The 27803-nt window shown below is 34.7% G+C and overlaps 1 protein-coding gene across 1 annotated transcript in view; it reads right to left on the minus strand.

Annotated features, from left to right (window-relative positions):
• Positions 1 to 1493: 1493 nt before the first annotated feature.
• Positions 1494 to 27803, minus strand: part of LOC145664514 (putative pyridoxal-dependent decarboxylase domain-containing protein 2) — a 118804-nt gene continuing 92494 nt past the window's right edge. The window contains exons 14-16 of the mRNA XM_081731250.1: positions 21781 to 21933; positions 14533 to 14694; positions 1494 to 8447 (exon numbers count right to left, since the gene is read on the minus strand). Of these exons, the coding sequence (XP_081587376.1) occupies positions 8236 to 8447; positions 14533 to 14694; positions 21781 to 21933 (527 nt within the window). The 3' untranslated portion in view covers positions 1494 to 8235. The remainder of the gene's footprint in view (positions 8448 to 14532; positions 14695 to 21780; positions 21934 to 27803) is intronic.

Raw genomic sequence — 27803 nt, forward strand, 5'->3', positions numbered from 1 at the left:
CTCCTGTTAAAAGACAACAGGAAACTACATACTAAAAGCCCCACGTGGTTAGGATGACATGGAACACCATTCTACACCTTGGATGGGAAAGACTATTGCATCCGCCATACTTCCCGGACATTGCACCGTCTGATTATCATCTGTTCTATTCCTTGGACAATCACCTTAGAGGACGCCAGTTCAAATCCCTAGTAGAGGTGCAAAATGCACTTGATACCTTCTGTGCTTCACGGCCCACCAAGTTCTACCGCGATGGAATCCATGGCCTTCCAGAACGTTGGCAAAAGGTCGTCGATGCTGATGGAGACTATTTTTAACCTTTCAGATACGTCTTAGGTGACATATCGATGCTCCAAGGTGGTGGGTGAAAAAGTGACAGAACTTTCCTCGGTACCTTTATACTAGTTGCGCCATGTTATATTTCTGTTTACAATGTTCGGTCACGTTCAAAGTTTGACAACATTCAAAGGATACTTATCATAGTAGATTAAATAATGTAATTTAGACGTTTATATTGAAGATTTAGGGAGAAAGACGCACACACACATATATATATAAAGAAAAATATGACTCAATTGTGTAATTCTGTGAGAATACAGGTACGATTCCGGAGAAAGAAGTAAACATTGCAAGATTTTCAATGTATTTAACCAAAGAAAAAGTCGCATAAATTAACGGAGAGTGAAAATCAACTAAAAGAAAATAAGTTTACCTTAAAAGTGTTTGTTTTAAAATCAAGCGAATAATTTAAATATAACGTCGTTGAAGATGTGAATCTTCGTATGTCCAATTTTTACGATTTTGAGTTTTTGGCGTAAATATGATGAGAAAGCAATAACCCATGTTCTAGCAAACCCATGTGCGTCACAAGACATCAATTGCTGAGAAACAATCGATTACAGCGTTTGGTTGCATGTCGATTGTTGGCGATTTCAAGGTGGTACCTCGTATACCATTGAGTTCAATGTATTATAGCCGTATGTGCTGTGATGAGAGCAGCAGTATCAGCGTGTTTTTAAAGGATAAAACACTTTTTAGAAGGGCTGAAATGTTAATATTGTGAATCGATATGGTGGTTTTCTTCGTCTCCTGAAAAATTAACAAACTGGACATACGAGGTATCACATCTTCAACGACGATAAATATCAGCTACAGATTCATCTTTCCAAAGTCATTCCTCATTCTCCGTGAAGATTCTGAGGCCCGGAGCTGAAGTCCCCCCAAGCCCCTACCCTCTATAAATCTGGGTATAGACGGGGTGAAGTCCAGTTTCAATTAGATGATTTTATAGTTTCAAATGGAAAACTTGATTGGGTTAAATATATGTATGTGGAATTTCCTTTGTTAAGTTTACATATTAGAGAGAGAGAGTAAAACATTCCTACTTCTTACGTTCCATGTCAATAACAGCCCTGCGAAGCACCATAAAAAATACATAAATAAAACCTCAGACAATCTTAGGACATCGACAGACGATAAATAAATTACTGCGATTATGATCAATGTCAGCATCTTTATTGTACTGAATCCTATAGGCATCTTTGGTATAACTGTAAAAGATTTTTTTTTCTTTTTTTCTTTACATTGTTGCATTTCTTGTTTAACGTTCTACCATTCAAGAAGGTACCCTTAAGATTGTACACGAATCGCACAAACACCTTTCCAATATTATCAACGAAAAATAATTATAGCTGATGGCAAAATACGGGAAAGAATCCGAGGAAGGCACTGTACATATAAGTCAGTGAAAATCATAATTATTAGATCTATTTAATCAGCTGTATTAGTCTTAACATTATCATTGGTGTTCATTCAAATGTTTCCTAAAACGAAAATCATACAAGTTTCTTTTACCATATCCTAAATACACCACTCTGTTCTTGTATATACATATTACATAATACATATATGTTTATTCTACATAAGTTTAAAATCAATTACAGATACACAGATAAGCATGCATACATACACACACATACATACATACCCAAACACACTTCTGTTTTGAAAAAATATGAAAAATACTGATATGAAGGTATGATTTTTCTATTCCATTATCTTAGTTAATTTCGAAATATTCTGCAGCATCACGAAATGCTGTACTTCGCGCCAGATTTAAAAAGTCTTTTTCTGCCGAAAATTTTTCCAAGAACTTTAAATATAAATAGTTTCTACAAATTTCTGTATACATTTGACAAAAACATGTGCACCTTATGCATCTTACATGTATCTTCACACACACACATAAGATGGAGAGGGACGTATTTCCTATATCTATTTGGCCTTCCTCGACTCTTTAGGAATGTTAAATAATTAACGCTTGGTGACTATTTACAACTGGATGATGTTTTCTTTTAAGATATACATGTTTTTTTTAATACGTATATACACACACAGGAAATAACGCAACTTCTATAACTTAGAAAATAATAATAACAAGTTCATAATAATAAATATGCTAATATTATTGTAATATATTAATGCATATCTATGTGATATTGCTTTACGTTCGGCTGCCAGGATTATGACATTAATTTACAAATTACATTTCGCAGTCCGTGTGTTAGTCAAAGATTCATTCGATATGCTACAAAACGAAATACAGGAAAGGAGAACACTTAATAACAATGATAAATATAATTTTAAACAAGTAACAACAGTCTTTTTATAGCAATATACGAGATAGATAACGTACGAATTATTTATTAATACCGTATTAGCAAATATACCATTTTGTAACATACCTTGTATAGATTTTATTTTTACAATTTGTGCAAAACAACAGTATTAAATTATATATTAACTTTGAAAATATATATATATATCGTAGTTTCTGGTTGAACGCAAAGAGCAATTTCTGATTATACAAATACAAGAATAGCACATTTCTTCTTTGTTTAGAATTTTTTTTACTATAGTGAAAAGTACATACTAACCGCATAAACTTGCGACTGATTATCAAAAGATGTAATTTAAATATCAAAATGTATAATATGAAATAGCATTCTATATTCCATTTTGAAAATATTTGTCCAGATAGACTGAAAAATTCGAGTATATATCAAGATTGCTTCGACTATCAGGGTCATTTTTCCAGATGTTCTACTAATTTTGTTTGATCAAGGTCATGAATCTACTTCAAAATAAACATTTGCTGCAGTACAATGATCATACATCAGCTTAATGCATATACATATTGTACATAGACACATGCATACACACACATATATATATATAGACACAAAAAAACGCCCTATTACAACCAAACAAACGAGTGTGTCGTTCTATTTTTAAGAAATAAAATGTGGTAATTGCATAGTCCGGTCCTGCTGCTTAAACATTTGGGCATTTACCTACATGGCTTGGGAGACTGCGTTTAGAAAATTACCAAAGAAATATATGGTTACAAAATTTTTCATATTATATAATAATATCTGGAATAATTTATTTTACATTTAGGTTTATGACCAAATTTATAATCAAGGCAAAAATAATTTCTCAATATCATAGAACACCCGGAGAACGTTACATAAAAGAATGCCAGATTGAGATCATTTAGAAGTAACTCTACTACAATATTTGTCATACGAACACCCATGATAAAACAATTTTTATTATTCACCATTAAGATTGCACTACCAAACTGGAGAACAAATTTAATTTGTTTCTCAGACCGTGTACTTAATTACAAATAATAGTGGAGAAAGTTCTTTGTATGGCACAGGCAGAAATTTGCATGATTCAAATCCGAAGAAAAATAAATATAATAATGAATAGATAAAATATATCTGATTACACAATCAAAATTAAATATTACCAATAGCATTACAATGCTACGACCAGACTCTTATAATTTGATGTTTCCTACACTGACCCTTAGAATTGTGTAATTGCTTAAAACATTCGCACCTACTCTCTGTATTACTTTAATTCTAATTATCAACTACTATATATATATATATATATATATATATATAATCAATTCATTTCTAAGATCTTATGAAGATGAAATCAGAGTATGTAATTTTGGAACTGATTATACACGTTGATGACCATAATAAAGATAATCGAAGTGTAAAATCTGGATATTAGACGTATTTGCTTTGGTGCATGTGCCTTTATAAAATATATTCTGATATATCACACAAATTGATTCTGTTAATCTCTCATATATATATGAATTTTGCTCACAATACACATTTTGAAGTATTTATTCATTCGATGGAATTCATTCATTCAATGTATCTAAATTATAAGCTCATTGAATCTTTAGTCAATAACCAGACTCACTAATTGTGAGTAAATTCACATTCATACATCGTTATTCACCTTACCACATTCTTAGGCAATAACTTCTACAGATTTTATTTTGCCCTGCAAAACGGAAGCTGACAATTCAAATTTTGAGTTTTGTTTCAATTCTATTCATTAAGTTGTGCCAATTTAATAACAACTACTTTAGTTACTTAATAGTCACTGGAATGGCACAGTGCTCATGTTGCTCACCATACGTTGGTCTTTTTTTTATTTATTTATTTCCTACCCAAGGTGTTTGAGTGTTGTATATACAAATACTAACTCCTTTTTGGAAAACATCAGAGAATCAATGCCAATAATTACCAAAATAATGGAACATTTGTACACGGGAGTTGTGGCATCATCTCTTGCGAAGTCTGCACTAACGAACTATGAGCGGAAAAGTAGTTGGGATACAAGCATATATCTCAAACAAAATGTCACACTTGATTTACAAACTATCCAAATAGGATTCTCAAAATTCACACGAAACCAGTCTAAGATTAAAAGACTGCTCTACATAAATTTATCTTTTAAGTTAAAATACACAACCGATTCATACTACTTGCCTTATGATACCAAAATATGCATTTTTTTTTTGGTCTTACACTCTATTACCTGAATAGATAAAACCGTTTGAGAAGAATATGCGTATTATGTTATATCAAGTCCACAATGGATGTCCTGCACTACACTTATTTTTCTTTTGCATATTTCTGAATAATTTCAATGGCAAATCTTATTTAAACATATACCGAGAAAAGAATGACTAATGCAGTTGTTAAAGTTAAGGGATTATTGATGTTCCTGAACCGATTGATTGATTTCTGTCACTCTCACTTATACCATTAAATTTATCTTGTGAACTGTGCATTGCGTGTATTGTGTTCTCTCTGTACTCAATACAAAGAAATTGAAATAATATTATTAGATGCAAAAATTCAACATCAAGTTCTCAGAACATTACATACGCTTGATATATCCTCATTTACAGATACTAATCTTCCTGCAATCTGTAATCCAGTTCCTCCTGTGCGTTTTGTTACTATATGTTATTCAATGGAAGCGACAGCAGTCATGATCCTCTGTCGAACTTCTGATATGTCACGTGGCATAAGGAATTGGCACAAATCTTCAATGTAATTCAAGAGGACACATTACAGGGGATTAAGTCTGATGTCATTTAGGTGGTCACGACAAAAAGTTTTCTGTTGACTTGTATAACCATAATTGTAACAATCCTAATGAAGAAAAGACGTAGATACGCTATGTTGAGTTTTTGCATCTATTGATATACTTCTTTCTCCTATTTGCTTCTTGAGTCCGGAAACTACGAAATAATTTTAAAGTATTGTGAAATTTTGTATATATTAACAAAACACACAAATCTTTCGCAACCTTAAGACTAGCGTTCAACCTTGCTGGGAATAAAACGCAATCCATTTAAATACCTTATCCCTACTATCATAATCTCGTAAGGAGATAAAATGACAATCATAATTCACATAATTGTTACTGAATTACTACCAACCAAAATTTCACTGTAAATCCTCTACATATTTATGATTGTTAAATGCCGTTTTAGTTTTCCATCACCTTCAGAGACTTCCATTTCTTATTGTTAATATCGTACTGAGACATTTCAATCTATTTCTTAGACAGAAAAAAGAAATCGACTTACTTGGATTATTGGCAGCTTGAACTCTTTATTAAACAAAATAGTAAAAAAAGAAAAAAAAATAACAATTCTTCATGGTCGAACACTTCTTCACTTTTTAATCAGTCTTCCCATGTATGGAAATAAGAAAAAAATATTTGCCCTCTAGAAATTAAAACAAGACGGAAAATACGATACCTGATCAAAATACGATACCGATTACGAGTTACCAGTTACGTAATAGCAGATGAATCTGCCACTTAAATAATATATTAAAATTACAAAGGGCCAAGGCTTTTCACAAAATATACAATTTTCTGTTTGTCATTTCGCATTATTCTATCTAGCTCTCCTTTCAATTATGTCTCGAACATTCATTTAGCCACAAACTGACAATCAGTCTTCCGTACGACAATTTTATTTTGTTTCCGATTTATTTTATGCCACGATGAACCGCTTAAGAAATCATTTCTTCTTTTAAATTTGTATAATTCGAGTTCTATCTTCTACTCTTCTATTTTCACACTAAACGAGTAGAAGACGATAAATGTCAGAATATGAGAATATCCGATTTAATTGATACAACAAAGTAAATAATCTCCTTTGTTAAACGTACGTTTCTTCTATTTATAGCATTATTTAATAACATTACTTTAAATCAAGTTTTCTTGTACTAAATAGAAAGCTCCCACTATGGATAATTGAATAGTGACTAGTAGTTAAAGATAAGTACAATTTGAAAAAAAAAACGCAACAAATAAAAATATTGTTGCAAGAAATTAGCAAATATGGAAAATAAACTTAATGCTTATTCCGCTTTGGTAACCACATAAAACCTTAACAGACTAAGTTGGAAGTACATTCACCATACTGTCTTATATATATCGAGTGTATCAAAAGTCCGGGGCTATAGAACAACTCCATTATGAGTCAAGATAACAAAATCTGGAAACAGAGGGGAATTGTTGAAAATAGGTGGTTTTCGATCTAAAATAGTGAAATGTTTCTAATCGCACCAGCCGTTTAGCCTCCACACTCAAAAGGGAACGTGCACATTGTTGTGTGAGGGAACCTAGAATCTTGAATCCGTTTCCCAACAATGCTGTATTCTTAGTATGGTGAGCGATCAAGACAACAGTCTGTTCAACATCGTTCCCGACTCCGAAGGCTTACAAGCAAACATTCGACAACTAGAAAAAGAAATAGAGGAAAAAGATAAGGAAATGTTGGAGATGGTAAGTAAAGGTAGAGTTTTTTGAGCGTTTGATTCCTCTTGCGCAGAACCTTATGATTGCTTTGACGCAAGAGCAACTTAAGCTTAAATATTCAAAGCAAATTTAATGGTTTAAGTAACAGTATTCATACCAATAAATTCAAAAACTACACATCATGCGAGGAGGCATACGAAAATCATTAACCATTGATTTTATCACTTTCGAGCAAAAACTTGTTTCATACACTCATTACATTTGTGCCTACCTTCTGCAGTAATATTCGGTAAAAGTATGTTACTGAATTGATAGGATGCATATCGAACACACGACAAAATTCACCACGTTAACGAAGTAAACCACTGATACTTCTCCTTTTCAGTAGATACTACTTTTCCCTACTGATTCTTCCATCGTAGAATGTCATTTATTATCATTGCTTTGTGCTTTACTTTCTGTATTTTTGCAACGTTGCGTTTTCATTCCGCATAGCGCGCGTACCAGTGTGGAGCCCAAACGTGTGGTGCGATTGGAAAAAATTCCCCGTTTTAGATTGAAAACCATTTATTTCCAACAACTTTTCTCTCTTTCCATTTTTCATACCTTTGTTCACAACGACGTTGCCTAGGCTCCGAATTTTTGATATACCAGATATTATATATATATATATATATATATATATATATATATATATATATATATATATATATATATATATATATATATATATATATACACAAACACCCATACACAAATATAAGCATATATTCATATGGCCAAGAAAAGTAAGATTTTAGTATTGCAATACAGAAAGGTGATGCGTTTTCAAATAATGTTAACACTTAAAAAAAGACTTAACAAACAATAGATACATTACTTCATCCTTTCCCGTTATGTAAGCAAAGCAGTCTCATATCACATGCAAATCACAAGCAGTAGAAATTAAAAAAAAAAAAAAAAAGTTTCTAAAGTAAATTCCCACCAGTTGTTTCACTGAACTTTTACCAATGAATTAACTTTTCAGTTTACGATTTTAATTTATATTACGTATTATTCGATAACATACGTTCACTATGAAGGTGGAGTAGGAATCTTCTCTCCTGCCGATGCAGCACTTTGTTGCGACTGTTGAGAGCCATGCGATGACGACCTCGAGTGGCGAGGGTTGGCTGTGACTGGTGTTTGGACGAGAGGCTGGGGCGGTTTTCGAGGACCTGGAGTCGCAGTTCCACATTGAATTTGCATATGGTAGCGATAGATATTCTCGGTACTTTCAACAACACCTGAGAAGTACAAAATTAAAATAATAATAATTTATTTTAGTGCCATGAACAGCCAGATAGCAAAAATACAGCACTTAGTCATAGAACTAAGGGTTATAACACACATCTTATATTCCTTTTAATATTAACAATACATTTGTTTCGACGATAGGAGGTCATTGTCTATCTTATAATATATACATAATTTTATGACTTGTATCTTGTCTGGATAAACATAATTATTTCGTTATTCATTAAAATAGTTAGTCAATTTTCTTCAAATTGTCCTTAAAACAAGGATACCGTCAAACATACAGATATAGTATATAAAATATACATACCTAATAAAATCTATACGTTTGTTCAATAAATACAATTATCCCGAAATTATATTAAAAGAACTTGTCAGTTTTCTTAAGATTATAGAATTTTTATTCATGGGAACCATTTCCGATAATAATAATAATAATAATAATAATAATAATAATAATAATAATAATAATAATAATAATAATAATAATAATAATAATAATAATAAGAAGAAGAAGAAGAAGAAGAAGAAGAAGAAGAAGACGAAGGAGAAGCTGGAATGAGAATCAATACATCCAAAATAAAAGTAATAGTCTGCGGTAAAGAAGAGACCCTACGAACTCAAAAAGAAAGAAGACTTAAGCCATTTGAGATACGGTGTTACAGATGAATGTTAAAAGTAAAGTGGATTGATGAGAATAAAAACAGGTATTCGAAAGAAATGGTGAAAAGGCAAGTACGTGAAAATCCATTGTTAAAACAGATTTGGATTTCGTTGCCTTATTTCGACACGACGGTCCCCTAAAAACAATAACAGAGGACATGTATCTGGGAAAAGAACCAGACGCAGATTTCAACTACAATACATGGCCCAAATAACCAATGACATTAAACGTCAAAAATCTACGTAGAGATGAAGAGAAGAGCGAAGAGTGGAAGACTGTTGCCAACCAATCTTCGAACTGAGCACCAAAATAGAATAAGATGAAATATTTATGAGTTCACTTCTAAAATATCGATGTTTTCTCCTCGGTGGAATAATTAATAAAATTAAAATACTCAATACACTTTTTTCTTGTTTTACGGAAAAAGAAACACGGATTTGTTTTTTTTAAGATCTCACAAAGGAAATTATACAAATCAATAAAAGTTTCTCTTATTTTATTTTTTAAAGATTTTATTTAAAGATTTTCCATTATCTTACTTTACCGGACTCACTTTAAACAAATCTAGACACTCACTACATTAATAACTATGTTGAGCGCACAGTAAAGACAAAGAATTTCAATTTCATACCCAAAATCGTAAGGGAAATAAGGAGCTAATTAAATTAAGAAACTGGAAACTTCAGCATCAAACTCAAAAATATTTGAGAAGGGAATCAATGCACTGATTACATATCACTGTAAATGCAGGACTTTCGATTAATGCGAACATTTCTTGCATTTGCACTTCATGTTTTTTCCACTCATACTTACAGTTCTATTGTTTTGCCTAAGTTTCTTTTCTTTCCTTTTTTTCTTTCTTTTTTTTAAAGCTACTTTCATAAGATAAACACATATCTAGTTGGGTCAAATTTAATATACTTTGAGCCTTTCTTTGAAATAAATTAAAAGGAAGTATGCCATTTTATTTTACTGTATTTATTTATTTACCCTTCATCTTCGAAAAATTATTACCTTTATGTCTTGATAACCAATAGCCAGAAAAACTTGCATTAACGTAGACCTCAGTAATCAGTAAACGTAAAAAGAACACACGTAATATTTGAAAAGTTGTATTGTGTTATATACAGTAGTCGAAGTGAGACGGTATGCGGTGGTATGCCATACCGCCTCTAGTTTTTCAGTAATGAAGACATGCCGTCTCTGGTTTTTCAGTGATCAAGAAAATATTTAAATAGCCGGTATGTTGAGTCAAAACCATAATAAAACATACCGCCTCTGCCTTTTTTCCACTTCGAACACTAGTTATATATATATATATATATATATATATATATATATATATATATATATATATATATATATATATATATATATATATATATATATATATATATATACAGGGTGTCTCAAAAGTTCCCTGACATAGAATAACTATTGTCAGAGTTACAACAAAATGTAAGAGGAGAAACCGTCTCCAAATAAGATGTTTTCAATCTAAAGTGAAGGAATTTTTAAATCGGACGAGCCGTTTGGGTTGAACACTCTTTATGTGCCAAAATGAAAATGCAACATTGCCATTTACCTGGACTCACAACATAAGTGAATGAAATTATGGTTTGAAATAGAAGCTGGCCACCGACGCGTTAATGCAACAGACAGTAACTTCATTTACTTATGTTGTAAGTTCATGTAAATGTCAACGTTGCATTTTCATTTAACATTGGTCACATAAAGAGTGTACAGCCCAAACGACTCGTCTGATTTAAAAAATCCTTCACTTTAGATTGAAAACATCATATTTGCAGACGGTTTCCCCTCTTACATTTTGTTGTAACTCTGACAATAACAGAGTTACCCTATGCCAGGGGACTTTTGACCCACCCTGTATATCGGGTGTTGCAAAATAAGTGTTACAACTCTTGGGAGGTGACTCCTGCCACTGAGACAAGAAAAAAGTTATCTTGAACTTTCGGCTATCGGATATAGTTTCGGATCTACAAGGTGCCGAAAGCGTGGGAAAATGACTTTCGGAGGCCAATAGTTCGGAAACTATCCAACGTAAAGAGGGCGGGTAAAAAAATCACTGAAGAAGTCATACATCCTGTATTGAATTTTGCATGTTTCACAATCCTACCATGCACGCGCAAGGGATTCCCCAAAGGAACGTAGGGAGTCCCGGATAATCTGCCAAATGAACATTGGTCTAAATGGATATGAATTGGTAGGGTTTCTACCAGGTAACAATAATCCCTTTGTATTAAGTCGATATCTGGAACAAATACAAAATGGCGGATCCTTCATGCCCGTTGTGTGTGGTTGCATAATCGCCAAGTACGGATGCTGGCCAACAGTGACGTTCTGAGTATTAAATGTAGCGAATTTGTATTCAAATGCTCTAGAAAGACATCTGGAGTGTCGGTAGAGCACACCAGATGAAGCAGGGTGATTCACATGTGTGGAAACACTTAACGAAAAATGCCCAGAAATGCACTCATACTAAGTAAACGTGAGTTCAAAGCGTCGGAAATGTAAGGAATAGCATCAAGAACATGAAAGTCATTGCTGATTCACCAATAATATTCCATCAATCCGATGCAATATGATGTGCACGGTTGCATACCAATAAGGATGCAACAACTGAGGCCAAGTTGAAATTGTGCAAGGGGACTCACAAAGAAACTGGGTAAACTAAAGGAATGTCACTAGTGGGATCAACATGTCCCACTAGTGCTGAGACACCGTCCCTCGTGCGAAAAATAGGAAAATAACTAACTATTCGGGTCTTGAATCTGAGGCCTTGGGCTCCCAGTAGGATCGGAAACTGCGACCACACTAGCGAAAGCGAGCGCTCTAGCCCTCAGGCTCGAGGGATTCTCACTTTCTCTGTATTCATTTCTTTGAGGAGTACCCACTTTGTTTGGCAAGCGCTCTTGTACATCTCCCGACATGCTTGTGTGTTTCATTTTGTTACTCCTACTGCACAGTTGTAAACAATCAGACCTTTAAGATGTTTCTCCTTATTTCTCATGTCGTTTTATTTTCCATATGTATGGTGTTCCAGCTGTAGTGTTACATGTGCCAAATTGGTTCATTTTCATTTTTGTCTTGGCATGTGTACTGTGTGTAAGATACGAATTTCTGGAGGTATTTTCCTATATTTCGAATACGTCATATGTCCCAGAAGACGTGGGACATGATACAAGTTTGTTATTTTCACGCTCTATCAGAATTTGAACTATGGATTAAGAGATTTCTTTTCATATGTATCGACTGTGGGACAATGTCCCGAACAAAGAGGGACATTGATACAATCGTATTCTAGTTACGATCTACCAAAAAGTGCACCAGATGTAATAGCAGAATTTACAACGTTATTTTCCTAGTTTTCGCACGTGAGACCGTGTCCCAGCAGTAGTGGGACATGTTGACATTTGTCCATTAGCTACATGTTGATATCAACACACACATTGGTCACATTTCAATATCGATCATGCGATCCCACTAGTGACATTCCTTTAGTTTACCCAGTTTCTTTGTGAGTCCCCTTGCACAATTTCAACTTGGCCTCAGTCGTTGCATCCTTATTGGTATACAACCGTGCATATCATATTACATCGGATTGATGGAATATTATTGGTGAATCAGCAATGACTTTCATGTTCTTGATGCTATTCCTTACATTTCCGACGCTTTGAACTCACGTTTACTTAGTATGAGTGCATTTCTGGGCATTTTTCGTTAAGTGTTTCCACACATGTGAATCACCCTGCTTCATCTGGTGTGCTCTACCGACACTCCAGATGTCTTTCTAGAGCATTTGAATACAAATTCGCTACATTTAATACTCAGAACGTCACTGTTGGCCAGCATCCGTACTTGGCGATTATGCAACCACACACAACGGGCATGAAGGATCCGCCATTTTGTATTTGTTCCAGATATCGACTTAATACAAAGGGATTATTGTTACCTGGTAGAAACCCTACCAATTCATATCCATTTAGACCAATGTTCATTTGGCAGATTATCCGGGTCTCCCTACGTTCCTTTGGGGAATCCCTTGCGCGTGCATGGTAGGATTGTGAAACATGCAAAATTCAATACAGGATGTATGACTTCTTCAGTGAATTTTTTACCCACCCTCTTTACGTTGGATAGTTTCCGAACTATTGGCCTCCGAAAGTCATTTTCCCACGCTTTCGGCATCTTGTAGATCCGAAACTATGTCCGATAGCCGAAAGTTCAAGAGAACTTTTTTTTCTTGTCTCAGTGGCAGGAGTCACCTCCCAAGAGTTGTAACACTTATTTTGCAACACCCGATACATATTTGATATTTAATGTATTGCTTTATCTGCGCTAATTTATATTATTATCAGCTTAACTGTTCTTATTAGGTTTGATTCATTGTAATTAAACCTAATAAGAAAAACACTTAAAAACGGATAATAAATCTTTAATTCTTTAAAACTTCTTACAAATGATTCACTATAATTTGAATTAGTTGTAAGGAGCTTTAAAAAAACATGATTTTGAAATCAAAACCAGATGAGAATGATATTTCATTAAGTACACATTACGAATTGCATCCTCCACAACATAAAATCAAATAGATCTCTTACTTTCTATGATAGAGAAATAAAACATGTGTATGTTGTTTTAAAATGACTAGAATGGTCTACAATATTAAAGCACAAAGGTTTACTAATCTTCTATAGTCAGTGAGATATTTATGCTTAAACTTTAAAACATCTACTCAAGAAAGTAAAATTTTGCAAACCAATGTGGAAATATTTCAAACGAAATGTTGTATTTAAAAGTTACAATTTATTCTACAAACTTTCAATTCATTTCTTTCATTATCATAAAAATGAAAATTCCAGCTGCATCATGTGAAAATTTACATGCATTCAAAGATTTCACTATGAATTTTTGCAGCAACCATGCTGATGATGTCGTTACTCGAAAACCCGCAACGGGATTCTTGGGGATTTTTGTAGGAAGTACGATGTAAGTAGTATCACATATTCCTACAGGATTTGTTTTATTTTAAATCTCTGAGTTTATTCCCAATTTGGTCTAATTTGACTGGGCTAAGAAGTTAGTTTCATGCTCGGACAAATGCAATTAAACAGATACATTAAAAAACTAGTAATTAAAAAAAAAAAAAAAAACACCCGAAATTTTCACAACTTTGGAAACATTCCTTCACGGTCGCAACTTTTGAAAAAGTTGATGATTGGATCAATGAAATGATCGTCACATGTTTATCATCACACATGGAAACTCCGAACATAAAATAATATACTATGAAAAATTATCATGAGAGACGAAAGCATCATTTGCCCTATATGCTTCCTGGATGAAGAAATCGGTCTAATGAAGTTCGTATCAATTCTCACTGTACTTACCAGCTTGAAGATTAAGACTTCGACCTTTAATGCCTGATTCTTTACTAGGAGGAGACCACCAATTGACAAGAGAACCGACCACTGGTACATGTCGTAGGATTCCTTCTTGCCACAATCTTTCTTCGTTCTCCCTTTGGAGATCTAAAGTGGCTGTCTCAATTCCTGAAGCAAAAATTTAAAATTAGAATATATACATAATAAAAAAAACGTTAGCAAAGATATGATTCACAAGATTTCACTATAGATCTTTATACTAATGTAAAATTCATTTACATAAAATAATGTATGGTAAAAATTCAGCAGAAAATCACATATTGCACAATACTTCAATATTTAATCGTTAGATCACAATTTCATGATATACTTCGAACATTCTTTATAGTCTCGGGATTGTGTTACCGTAACGTTGTCAATCCTCCCATCGGTATAAATATTAAATATAAGCACTTTCCACAAGTGAAACATCATACTTTTGTGTCGCGACTTTACATACATATATTTATAGAATTTATTTCAACCTTCTTTCTTCTTTGTATTGCTTTTATCTTCGTACAAGTATTATTCTATAGAGATATTCACGCTTATATACGCGTATCCTTTAGGCTCATGGCTTGTTTTTAGTATATTTATATCTCTCCTTATGCGTGTAGGTTATATGTTTATGATCTTTAATTTTATTCCCGATAGTATAATTATACGTATCTCTTCTCATTTAATTCAACTTCTCTCAAGTATTATGATATTAAACACACATTTTAAATCTATAATTTCTAACTTATACTAGTTGTATTCAAATAATATTATATTTATTATCAACTTATTTATTATTAATTTCTTCTTTCTGATTTTGAAATAATATCTCAATTGTCATTTTTCGTAACAAGCATTCTGTTATCTATATGTGCATCCAAAAATTGACAGTTCTTTTCATTATTCTTTGTTTTGTTTTCTATAAATTTGCACACTTGTTAAAAATTTAGCGTTTTTTTTTTCGTTTCGTAATCTAACTTTGCTACAAACTGCTGCTGTATTAGTTTCTTTTTCTGTGCCCCGATTTCTTACTGGACTTTAATCCTTTTGCATAATTACTTTTAGTTCCATTATGTAGCAGGTCTTGTGATACAGATGTACTCGAGATGCGAACTTTAAAGCGATGCTGGAAGAGCTTTTTCGTACTTTTTCGAGAGGTTACACAGTGCATTTGGTTCTTTGTGCAGACATTTTGTAAGCATGCTGCTACATATACCTAGGTACATATACCGTTACGAGAGATCGCTTTCTGCAGTCAAATTGTACGAATGATACAATGTTGTTTACATATACATTTCGTCTACTAAGTTTCAAGACTGGTGGCACAAAAGAGAAATAAACGGCAGAAGAACCGTAGCTACAAGTTGTTATTTCACATACATTCTTCTTCTTTCGATACAAGTAGTTGCACGGGTGTAGAGCTGAAAGATCCCTTCTGGAAGTATTCTTGTGTGGTTCTCTTTAGTTCACTAGTAACAGCCTACTGGATATCAAAAATGGAGTCAAACCTCTGCCTCTTTGAAGTCTGCTGGGGCTAAATCGGGAGAGGAAGGTGGGGAGGTTGATGCAGGCAACGTTCCTTGGCCAAAAACTGCTCAACAAGAATGGTCTTGTGACAAAGCGTGTTGTTATGTAGAAGGGGCCACTCGTGACAATCAAGAACTTCCCGTCCCACACACCGAAGTCTCTTCAACAATTGATCCACATCATCTTTGTAAACTGGTGCTATGACTGTGTGACCCTCAGGTATAAATTCTTTGTGAAACACATCTCTCCAGTCGAACACTACCATCGTCGTCTGACGGAGAGCCTTTACCGATCTAACCCACTGATTGTTACTTTGTGGAGGGCCCGTACGCGTGAAACAGTAACTCGTCACCATTTATGATCTTTTTGAACAAACCTGGCCCCCTGTCTGCAATTTCCACCAATTCATGACTCGCAGAAACTCTCCACTCCTTTTGTTCGTCAGTCAATGTGTGTGTGGCACAAATCGGGAACAAAGTTTTCTTTCTTGAAATTCCTGTTCCCCAATTTTCTTAACAGTATCTTTTCCAATGTTCAGGGCCTCAGCTATCATCCTTAGTGACTGGCAACTATTTAAACAATTTTTGCCTCATCAATTTGATTCGTTCTGCAGTTCGAACTGCTGTTATTCGCCTTGTTCCGGGAGCATTTTCGCCGATCCCAAGCGTTTCAGTATTCGCGCGCTACCCTAGCCCGCTGTTTTAAGTTGGTTATGTAAAATGCACAGAAAAATTTGAGCAAGTCTTCAATTTGCCCATTTGATGTCGAGAACAGAACCCAACCAACCCCTGCAGGCCTTCTAACCTGTTCCTACTACTACTTTTACTATTCCTACTACTACTACTGTTACTACAGCTCGTCCAGAGCTAAGTCTGTACTGTGGCTGCTTATGGGCTTTTACTTCTGCGTACTTACCCCCTTAAACAGAACAAATTTTACTACTGAGTCAATCCATTCTAAGTGATCAAGCATGTGTCGCGCGTTGTTTTGAATATCTCAGCATGTATTTGTCCTAACAAATTGAAAATTGCTGGACGTCTGCACGAGTTGGAGACGTCCAGTAATTTTCAATTTGTTAGGACAAATACATGCTGATATATTCAAAACAACGTAAACGCCTAAAATACTACTACTACTACTACTAATAATAATAATAATAAAAATCGCAAAAAGGCTGCAGCCGTTGCGTCGCCATGGGATGATGTAAAAAATAATTAATTGTGGTTTTGAAGTACCTTGATATAGGATAAACATTCATGAAAAAAAATACATTTTTTTTTTGAAAAGGTCGAGCGGCAATTTTTATTTTTTCTCGATCACTTTGCATGGATTGACCCTACTGTACTTTATCTTTAAAAAATGTTAAATATTTACCGAGAATACAAAAATAATTTTCGTAACTTCTCTTTTCCTTATAACGTATTTAATTAGCTTTTAATGGCTAGTTTTTGTTTTCTGAACTCGAAGGGGGAAGACACGTTAAGAGTAACGGCTGCTAGAACGTTGCCGCTGTATTTTCACGTGACTAAAACTGTCTGCTCAAAGATACCGTTGCCAACTGCCGAGAAATTTTACCGTAGTGTCAACCTACATTCGTGAGTTCATTAGTATTGTCACTTCCACTGATTTCAAGTACGGTACGAAAAAAGGTAGCTAAAATGAATAAAAGTATAACCAGAAAGAATTGAATGAAATCTTTCCGATTTATAGAAAAAGTAAAATTTCTTTCCATCTCCTTTTCTTTCTTTTCTTTCTATCTCAACCAAAGAAAAATATTTTAATCAAAAAAGAAAGGAGAGTAGAAAAGTGGTTGCAGCTTAACGCGAGATTCGAACAACTTGTGTCCCCACCGGGAATCGAACCAAGGATCCTTTGCAAGTCGACGAGCGTAACCACACATCCCCGGGGCACTCTGAATAAAAATGCAGTAATAATTTCAGGGGATGGTCTGCGGGGCGATTTTTCAAGTACTTCAGTTTTATTAGGTCTATTATTATTATTATTATTATTATTATTATTATTATTTAACCAAGCTACAGCCATAATCCATATCTTTCCAAAACTATTAACTTATTTGTATTAAAAATAAACGCTAAGTGTAAAACTTCTTAGGCCAAACACTGATTCATGAAGTTTTTCTCGGTACATCTGAGTTCGATATTCCTCGTTGGGAAGGAAATTTCAACGAGAATTGCTGCAGGGCACATTTCATATTTCTTTTATCTTTCGTGCATTGAAATTTCTTTGGGAGTTCATGACTGACTGTGATTTCTGTTGGGTTTCATAATACATTGGTTTTAGACCCTACAGCAGGAAATAGGAAGACAGTTTGGTGCGGTGGGTGGCGCCAATAGCTTACCTACTGTATCATCTATTGTCGCGCTAGATGACTCACGTCAGACCCCAGACGAAATTCTTCTCTGTTGTGTCTTTGCTATTGTGCAGTGTGTGGCGGAGTGTGATCTCTGAACATTCGGCATTTTCTTATTGTGTTCATTTACGTACTGTGCTGTTCGGGGAACAAATTCGCGCGTCTGTTTGTGCATAGGTGCGTGAGTGTGTGTTAATATATCAAAATGGAAGAAATTACAGCCAGCACCTCTTTTAAGCGTAAAAGTGGTCAAGTGTTGAAGAGTAAAGGAAGGGCTATTATTATGAACGTGTTTAATTGTTTAAAGCAGAAAAACTCGGGTAAAAGTATAGGTTGGGTCGCTAGTAAAACAGCTGAAGCCACGAAAACTTCCAGGACAACTGTTTTCAAAATTCGAAGCGAGTTACCACGTGGACCTTTAGTAACACCGAACAAAAAGCAATTAAGAAAGAAATTTGCAAAAAACCGTTGATTTGTAAAATATAATGAATTTGTTAGGAGTGCGATCAGACAAAAGGTCCATGAGTTCTTCTTTAGAAATTTGCCACCAACACTCAATTTCGTTCTCAAACAGGTAAATTTAGATCCCGATTTGCCGAACAGATCCAACTTCCACGTACTTCTAAAAGAGCTTGAATTTGTTTATGAGAAAAGACAAGGCCATGCTTATATAGAGAGAGGATATTGTGTCGTTGCACCACAAATATCTACGGCAAATAAGAAAATTTCGAAATCAAAATAGAAACATAGTATACATGGACGAATCGTGGGTAAATATTGGGATAGCCGTGGATAAAGAGTGGAAAGACAAAATAATTAAAACAGCAAGATAAGCTTTTCTGTATGAACTTTCCTACGGACTTCAACATCCAACAGGTCGTGGACCGCGATATGCCTTGGTTCATGCTGGCAATGAACAGGGTTTTTATAGCTGGGGCAAAATTGGTTTTCTTGTGTAAGAAAAATACGGCTGACGCTCATGATGAAATGGATGGAGATCTGTTTGAGGAATACTTCCGGAATCAGTTACTCACAAATCTTCCTCCAGAGTGTTATCGTAATGGACAATGCATCCTATCATAGTCTCCGCAAGAAGCCCTACCAACCAAATCTTGGAAGAAAGACGACATGCGGCAGTGGTTAACCTTGCATAATATTGATTATGATGAGAATATGTTAGAGAAAGATTTGATGGATCTAATAAGCGTTCATCGTCCTAAATATGAAAAATATAAGACTGACGAATGGGTTAAAGAATTAGGACACACTGTTCTCCGATTACCCCCTTATCACTGCGAGCTCAACCCTATTGAACTCGTGTGGTCTCAAATAAAACACTACGCTGAGGCAAATAATACAACATTCAAAGTTAAAGAGGCTGAAAATTTAATTTATGAAGCGTTTGAGCGTGTAACAACAGAAAATTGGCAGAACTACGTGAGGCATGTGATAAACATCGAAAGTGACATGTGGAAAGCAGATGAGCTGCAAGAAAATGTTGAGCCGTTGATTATTCATTTGGGTGAAGACTCCTCTGAAGAAGAATCGTCTGAAATCTTTGATGATAATGAGAATGATATGGAAGGAATTGATTCTTTGGAGTGCGATTGATTCAATGAGATAACTTGTTTATTATTATTATTATTATTATTTATTAATCGTTCGTGGTGTGGATTTCTTTTTTTACTACGTGAGTTGGCAACATCAGTCGGCAGTATAATAAAAGCGCGATCTGTTCTGCATTTGTTTTTTATGCTTAACTTGGCATCGCTGTTCCCATAAGACCAACAGTCCACTCTTAAGTCTGGATAAGCTATAATACTACTACTACTACTACTTATACTTTGGATTCATATAGAAAAACTGCACGCTTATTTTAATGAAAAAAGTGATATGAAAATTAAAAAAAAAAAAAAAAAAAAAATCCTTGGGTCGGGTTTGAAAACGCAAAAAGCGACTTTTATTACTAGTACTACTCGGAAAATACTTTTTTGAGTATTTTTTTAATGAAAAAAGAGTTATGAAAATTAAAAAAAAAAAACTAACTTTCCTTGCACCGGGATTAAACCCACGCCAAAAGTGATTTCCATTACTACGCCGCTCGACAGCAGCTGGCGTTAGCTTTCTGCTATATGTATGTCATGATCTTGATGTTCTCTCTGTATCGGCCAATAAGATAAGAGAATACCTGAAATGGAAATATACTCGCAAATATGCCTCCCGTGGTCGTCAGTGATATGCTTGCGACCGTCACGAAACTATTGACTCGGAAAAGAGCTTCATCCCCGTATACACTACTAATCCTTTTCAGAGTTTTCTGCTGAATTTTTACCAAGTTTAACGCAATATTTGGTTGCTGTTACCCTCTGTTCTGTTTTTGTATTCATAACAAAACACCACGCAACGTCTCATTTGAACCACTATAACTTACACCTACTGCAGCAAAACAACAAACCCTTAATCAGCACGTTCGTCAGATGTTACACTAACTAATTCACATTTGCTCTGCCAAATTCCGCCATCGATCACGTAATACTGTTTCCAGTCTTGAAACTTTGTAGACGGACTGTGTATATGTATAGGCAGCACGTATTTAGAGAAGCTATTTAATGCAGCCAACATTTTGTACGTATACTATCACTCTGTGACCGACATTTGAAGATGTTACACTATTGCAGTACTAGATATTTTGGAATTTTCTTTATACATCGAACACAGGGAGGAATTAGTAGGAAAACTGGAATCTTTATTTGGCTGCAAGAACAATACCTTCCAGCAGTTTACGAATCCATTTGTGATAGAAGTTTGTTTTTTGTTACAGTGGCGTTGAGACATGGAGAATTCTTGTCATCCTGGATGTTACGATGGTATGATGAATGTTGCTCTTCTTTTTGTATCTTCACGGACTGCTGGCTTATTTATTTTTCGAAGAGCTTAATTTGGAATTGAACACTACTGAACAAGATAGGTGACCAAACACTGGAAGCAAAGTTGACAAGGTAAACCAAATTTTCCATATTTTGTGTCGAACGAGAATTTATAAATTTTTCAATTCGATCGAAGCAAATTATTCTTTTCCCGAGTTGTTAAAAAATATTTTTTGTTTAGTGTATTAGATATGTTTCATATGTCTATTATGCTTTATGTGCCCTTTCCATTTTATATCAGCAGTTTTGAGTGTTATACTACTTAGTTACTAGATTTAGTCCTAGTATTTGATGCACTAGGTGTGGTCTTTTACATCAGAACCAGTTCCTCTATAGGTGTGAACTCTTTGTGTATAACACCGTAGTTACGATTTGTGAACTGATATTACTGACCTTTCTTGACAATTTCCGTCATTGTCTCTAAATAGCGTGAAGATTCCTCCACTTCTTTGCCAACGGAGATCACAAGATTCAGTAGCTCCTCAACATCTGTTTCTGCTGTTACCATTCCAAATCTAACACACACAAGACCATCGTCTCCTTCACCTGCAATGAAGAAATATGAAGCTTCATGTAAATGATAAAAGGAAAAACTGTATCATCACACATAAAATGTATGTAACATACTTTATCAAATACAACTACAAGGAACGAAAGAAGTTTTTGCCGTTCTCGAACAGTAATAAACAAAAAGCAACACAGTGGACTGTACGTACCTTTAGGTTTCGAAATAATCTCCATCAGATCCATCATGTTTTGCTAATGTTCCTGCACCTGTACAATACCTTGTTGATAAACTCGACGGTAGTGGATGAAAGAAGTCCCTGAGTGCGTTTCGCAGGTCTCCCTCATTTGCGAAGGATCACCCACGGAAGTGGTTGTCGAGGAAATGAAACAGGTGGTGTTGGCACAAGATCCGGTGAATAATGTGTATAGCACAGTCTCTCCCAGCCAAGTTGTTGAAGGGTCTCCCGGCTCCTATTTGCCACATGTGACTTGGCATTGTCATGCAGGAACAGCACACCCTTGCGATCACCAATGTATCAGCAGGTGGAAGGAGCTCGTAATGCGCCACTTGCCGACTTCACCAGAAAGAGAGCATAACCTTTCGTGGGAACAGAGGTGGTCTTGAGATGTGAGGAACAGACTACGTGGTGATAACTAATGTCGGATACACGTGGGATGTCATAGAAAACCCACTTTTCGTCATCAGTGAGCAAGCGATCGAAGATGGGTGTGTTCAGGTGCCGAGTGAGCAAGGACAAACAAGTCACTCGCTGTTCCTTGTTGGCTGGCGACAATGTGTGGGGGTACGCACTTGTCTATCCTTGTATGACTTCCTTATCCCATGTAGATGCAGTCTGATTGTTTCAGCATAAACACGGAACCTATTAGCAAGTTCATCACACATTAAACCACTGTCTTTGTAGATGGCTGCCTTCAGGGTCTCCTTATTCAACACATGTGGTCCTTATTCAACACATGAGGTTCATCCAAAAGGCTCACAATTTCAGAATGGAATTTCTGAAACTAATGCCTCGCGGTGCGTTCATTCACGGCATTCTCCTCTAATGCCTAGCATATGCGGCATCTGACAGGTTCACTTTAAAGTCATACAACAAACACACGCGAACAAGCTACTTCGATATCTACAATTCTCTTCGACACTGGACGAGCTATAACTGTTGTATGTGTGCAAGATGCCTGTATTACTGAAGGTTGATGAGACTATCTTCCGATTGCTTGGTAGGCACATGCGTCATTTCGTTTCCTCTCTATAAGCGCATGATTAATGGGACTTCAAAAATGGCAAGAACTTTTTAGGTTATCTTGTAAATGCTATTCGATGCCAATGGATATGGAAACATTTATTTTGATACAGAAAGCTGGCAGCCTCCTTATATTCAGTATATAAAGCATTTACCAGAAAGAGACAGGCTTACAAAGCTATAAACTTTGAGTTTAAACAATGAAGATATCCTTATCCTGTATAACAGAAGAAAAACTAATATGGAATAGAAGTAGTTAAAGAGATAATGTCAAAGCAATATACGCTCGTCAATGTTGACCGAAAGATAGACAACGAAATATCGCAGTTTTGAAATGACACAACGTATCATTCAGGTAACAATGTTCAATGTTGACTTTTATAGAAAGAGTGCGTTGATATGCACACTTTGGATTCCTTAACCCGAAAACTCCTGACATTCGCTTTTTATATGCAAAATGAAAATTAGTAAAATACTATTAACATAGGAAAAGAAGGATTTGGAAATGTGTAAGATTATTTTCGAAGTCACGTACGGTTTTTGACGTAAATGTTAATCTTTTCAAGTTTTTGTGAGTGATCTGTTAGAACCAAATAGTGAATGAGGAACTATGATTTACTACCATGTAAACTTGTCCCAATCAGTGAAAATGGAAGATTCCGAACTTAGTATTGAAACGTGTCAATTTCTCTGCATGTTTCAAATCATTTTTTTTTTTTTCAATCATTATCCTCTATAAACCATAAAGTTGCAAATTTTCCTTTTGCTCGTCACCAGATGAAATATACAAGAGAGCACTCTCTAATATTCGAGTTATCATCTAGCTTACAGGAGCTTCTGGCAAAGTAAGGTATTTTTGTAGATTCTAAAATCACGAACGAATATTTTAACTAAATCCTACCTGCTAAACTATCGGAAAACTGGAATAGAATATTGAACGAAATACGAAGACAACGTACAGTTTATTGAGTTAACCATTCACTATGTTTTATTTTACTTAAGATACATTCTTAATTTTTTTTTCTTTTTACATTTTCACCAAATTGCAGATCTTACAACTCAAATTCTGCCTTATCTCAGTGTAAATAACATTGTATATCATTAATGAGTGGAAATAAAGTGACTTGTTTTAACAACACGAACAGATTTGTCAAACAGTTCTCCCCCCATGATCTAGTGGCTAGCGCGTATACCTTTGGTGCACGTGGTTCCGGGTTCGATTCCCGGTGGAACAGCACATAAAATTTAATTTCACAATCATTCACTTTCATTAATCATCTGTCTTTTTTAGCCTAAAAGAATAAATGCATCACGTTAAATTAAAAAAAACAAAAAAAAATCATTTTCACATTTGTCAAATTACTAGAATAATATACTTCTAATGAAAATTCTTTGATATGCATGCATCAACCTTAATTTTCTTTGTGGCGGGGGAGGGGGTCAGTAGTAAAGTGCTCACCTATGGCGCGTCGGGTCCCTGGTTCGATCTCAGTTCAGGCTAAGTGGACTCTGTCATAGACAAACACCATGTGCATGAGTTTTCTCGGGGTTCTCCCATTTTCTTCATTCCACCATTACCATCTATCTCATCATCATCGTCTTCCTTAGCGTCGATGCATAATCATGGGACGATAAAATATTTTATTCTTCTTTTTATAATAATAATAATAATAATAATAATAATAATAATAATAATAATAATAATAATAATAATATCTCCGAAACGAGAGACTCGCGTTCGATTCCCGACGGGACCTCATGTGGTTCGAATCGCACGTTAAGATGTAGGTCTACGTCTCAGATACTGGACATTAAATCCGAACTCAACCAACCAACCATTTCCTTCCACTTTCATTCCACCACTATCATTCATCTTATCATCACAGTCTCCTCTCAGACTCGGTGCATAGTGTAGTACGTGAAATTGAAAAAAAATGTCTTTGTTACTTTTTTAAGATACAATACATTGTTTTACAAAATCGAGGAAGTTTGAGTTTTGTCATGTCTCTCTTATATCTACTAAAGGCCTTTTAAAAAAGGACAGAACTTTATCGCTAATTGAACTAAGTTACTCACACGATTACTTTGAAATCATTGAAATCACCAATAAATTACAGATGACAGAAAACATTTTTTTTTTTTTTTAAATATACAATGAGAAAAGAAAAGGTACGACTGGACCAAGACTCGAACCCGAAATCATTGGTATACTATGCCATCAATGTAACATATATTTTTTGCTTACTACCTATTTTTAATTATGCATTGTTACGGTTTAAGTTCTTTGAAACTTCGTGAGAGGGAATTCAATGTGCTGTAAGACCCTATGTAATGGGGCTGTTTTAAAAAATGTACAACAACATAAGAGTTTTATTGAACTGTTCAACGAATCTCGCTTATTAAACCAAGCCTATCTAATTTTATGTTAGCTTTGAGTATCATTATTTAGTTATTTGTTTATTTACTTACGTTAGTTGTAATTTAAATTTTAACTCAATTTTGTGTGTAACGATTTAGTAACCAGTATCAATTTTAATTTCTTTCTGACAATATTTGTGCGTGATTTTTAACTTTTGAAAACTATAATAGATATGAAAATATACAGTCGTACTTCGGAACAGTAAATAACTAAATAATATAGAAATAATGTAAGTAAAAGGCTAATAGTCACCGCAAGAAACAAACCACATCACTAAGAAGTACTTTCGAAGAACATCGTTTTCATCGTCAGCCTAGGCACACTTCAAAAAGGATTTAAACCATAGGAAAGAAATTATGGATAAAAATCTTCTTGTCACTAGAAATAGACATATGTTAATAGTAATTCACTTGTCACTGTTCACTATTGTTTACTGTTTTTCATTATCTTCCAAACGGTGAAAATGAGAAGCAAAAACATTGCTCCAAATGGCATTTATATTTATAAGCAATTGATGACCTTGCACTCACATGTTAATTCTTGCACCTTACATTACTGGCTGAATACCATGTTTGCTAAACTGCGAAAGTATTTTTATTTTAAAATGAATAGACTTAAGAAAATTCAATTATTAGGTGGATCCTGGTACAAAACTAAAATAAATGACAACAGACAAAACCATATATAACAAACGCTAGTAAATCTTACCGATGTGGACATTCCAAGAAAGTTTAATCAGTTCTTTGCTTTGGGACTCAAATTCAGTTTTCAACCTACACATCTACCAATTCATGACTTAGTTTACTCTGTTGAGAAGGCATTTTATTTCTAACCAAGAGGACGCTACCGAAATGAGAAAAGAATGTGCCCTTGTACTATTTCAGCATCATCAACGCAATGACTCTACTGCACATATAAGAAAGCTAACAATGCAATTAAGATCATTTTTACGTAAACATGAACTTTTTTGCATTGCAAAGCCGACAAAGAAAACATATGTAATAATATCAAGGCAACAATATAGTGAAAAAATCCAAGAATGTGCTCGTAAATCCTGTTTCTCCGTGTGTAAAGGCAATCCACTACATTCTTTGATAGCAAGAACCAATCAGTTGATTAATAATTCTCCAATAATTCCTGAGGAAGCTAAAACATAACTAAAATTCCATGATCCAGCCTTACCCATTATATATGGTCTTCCAAAAATACATAAACTCAACGTTCCGTTAAGACCTATAATAGCTAGTTTTCACCACCCTACATACTTACTTTCAAAGTGGTTGTATAATAAACTTGTATCTTTTAATATCCCAGTCAAATATACTGTTAGAAATAGCTTCGAGTTAAAAACATGTTTGAATTCGTTTGTCGCGGCGGATTCCATCCACATGGCATCTTTTGACGTAGTGGAGATGTATCCATCAATACCAGTAGACCTGGCTTTACAGGCAGTGGAACTTGCCTTACTTAAAGTAAACCCATACAAAATTCAACTAGTCTCTCAACTAATAGCTTTTTGCCTTAGAAATAATGCTTTTCAATTTGAAGATACCATCTTTCGTCAGGACAATGGATTGGCCATGGGCAATACTCTTTCTCCAATACTTTCGAACTTGGTATTGGACATGTTCGAAAACAACAATCTCCCAAAATTTCCTCATATCAGGTATTTTCGATATGCTGACGATACCTTAATTCTGTACAAGGAATATCAGGATTTAAAGAAATTATTTAATGCATCTAATTAGATACATAATAGAATCAAATTCACGATGGAACTTGAAGAAAATGGAGCTCTTAACTTCCTTGATATTACCATCAAAAGACAAGCCAATAAGTTTGTTACTTCAGTATATCCTAAACCTTCTGCTGGTACCAAGTATATTCATTTTAAGTCATCTCATTCATGGCTTCAGAAACTAGACAGCAACCCGGTAGAGTCGAGTAAAGGTAGCATTAGAACTAGTGCCGGATTTACGTATAAGCTAAACAAGCTATAGCTTACGGCTTCACTCTTTTGGGGGCCCCCAAAAACTAAAAAGTAGTACGCAGAAGTATTTTCATAACATTTAGAATTGCTAGCCTTGGCACTGATTTTCATAGTGATCTGTAGAGTGCCAATAATGGATCACTAAAGGAAAGAATAGGAGCATGAATCATAGTGATTTGAACCATTCGTTCTAGGCATATGGGTCTTTCGTTTATATATATTAATACTATTTTATAAA

Source organism: Thermobia domestica, chromosome 11 (genome assembly GCF_964235325.1).
Source record: "Thermobia domestica chromosome 11, izTheDome1.hap1.1, whole genome shotgun sequence".
NCBI classification, from domain to species: Eukaryota; Metazoa; Arthropoda; class Insecta; order Zygentoma; family Lepismatidae; genus Thermobia; species Thermobia domestica.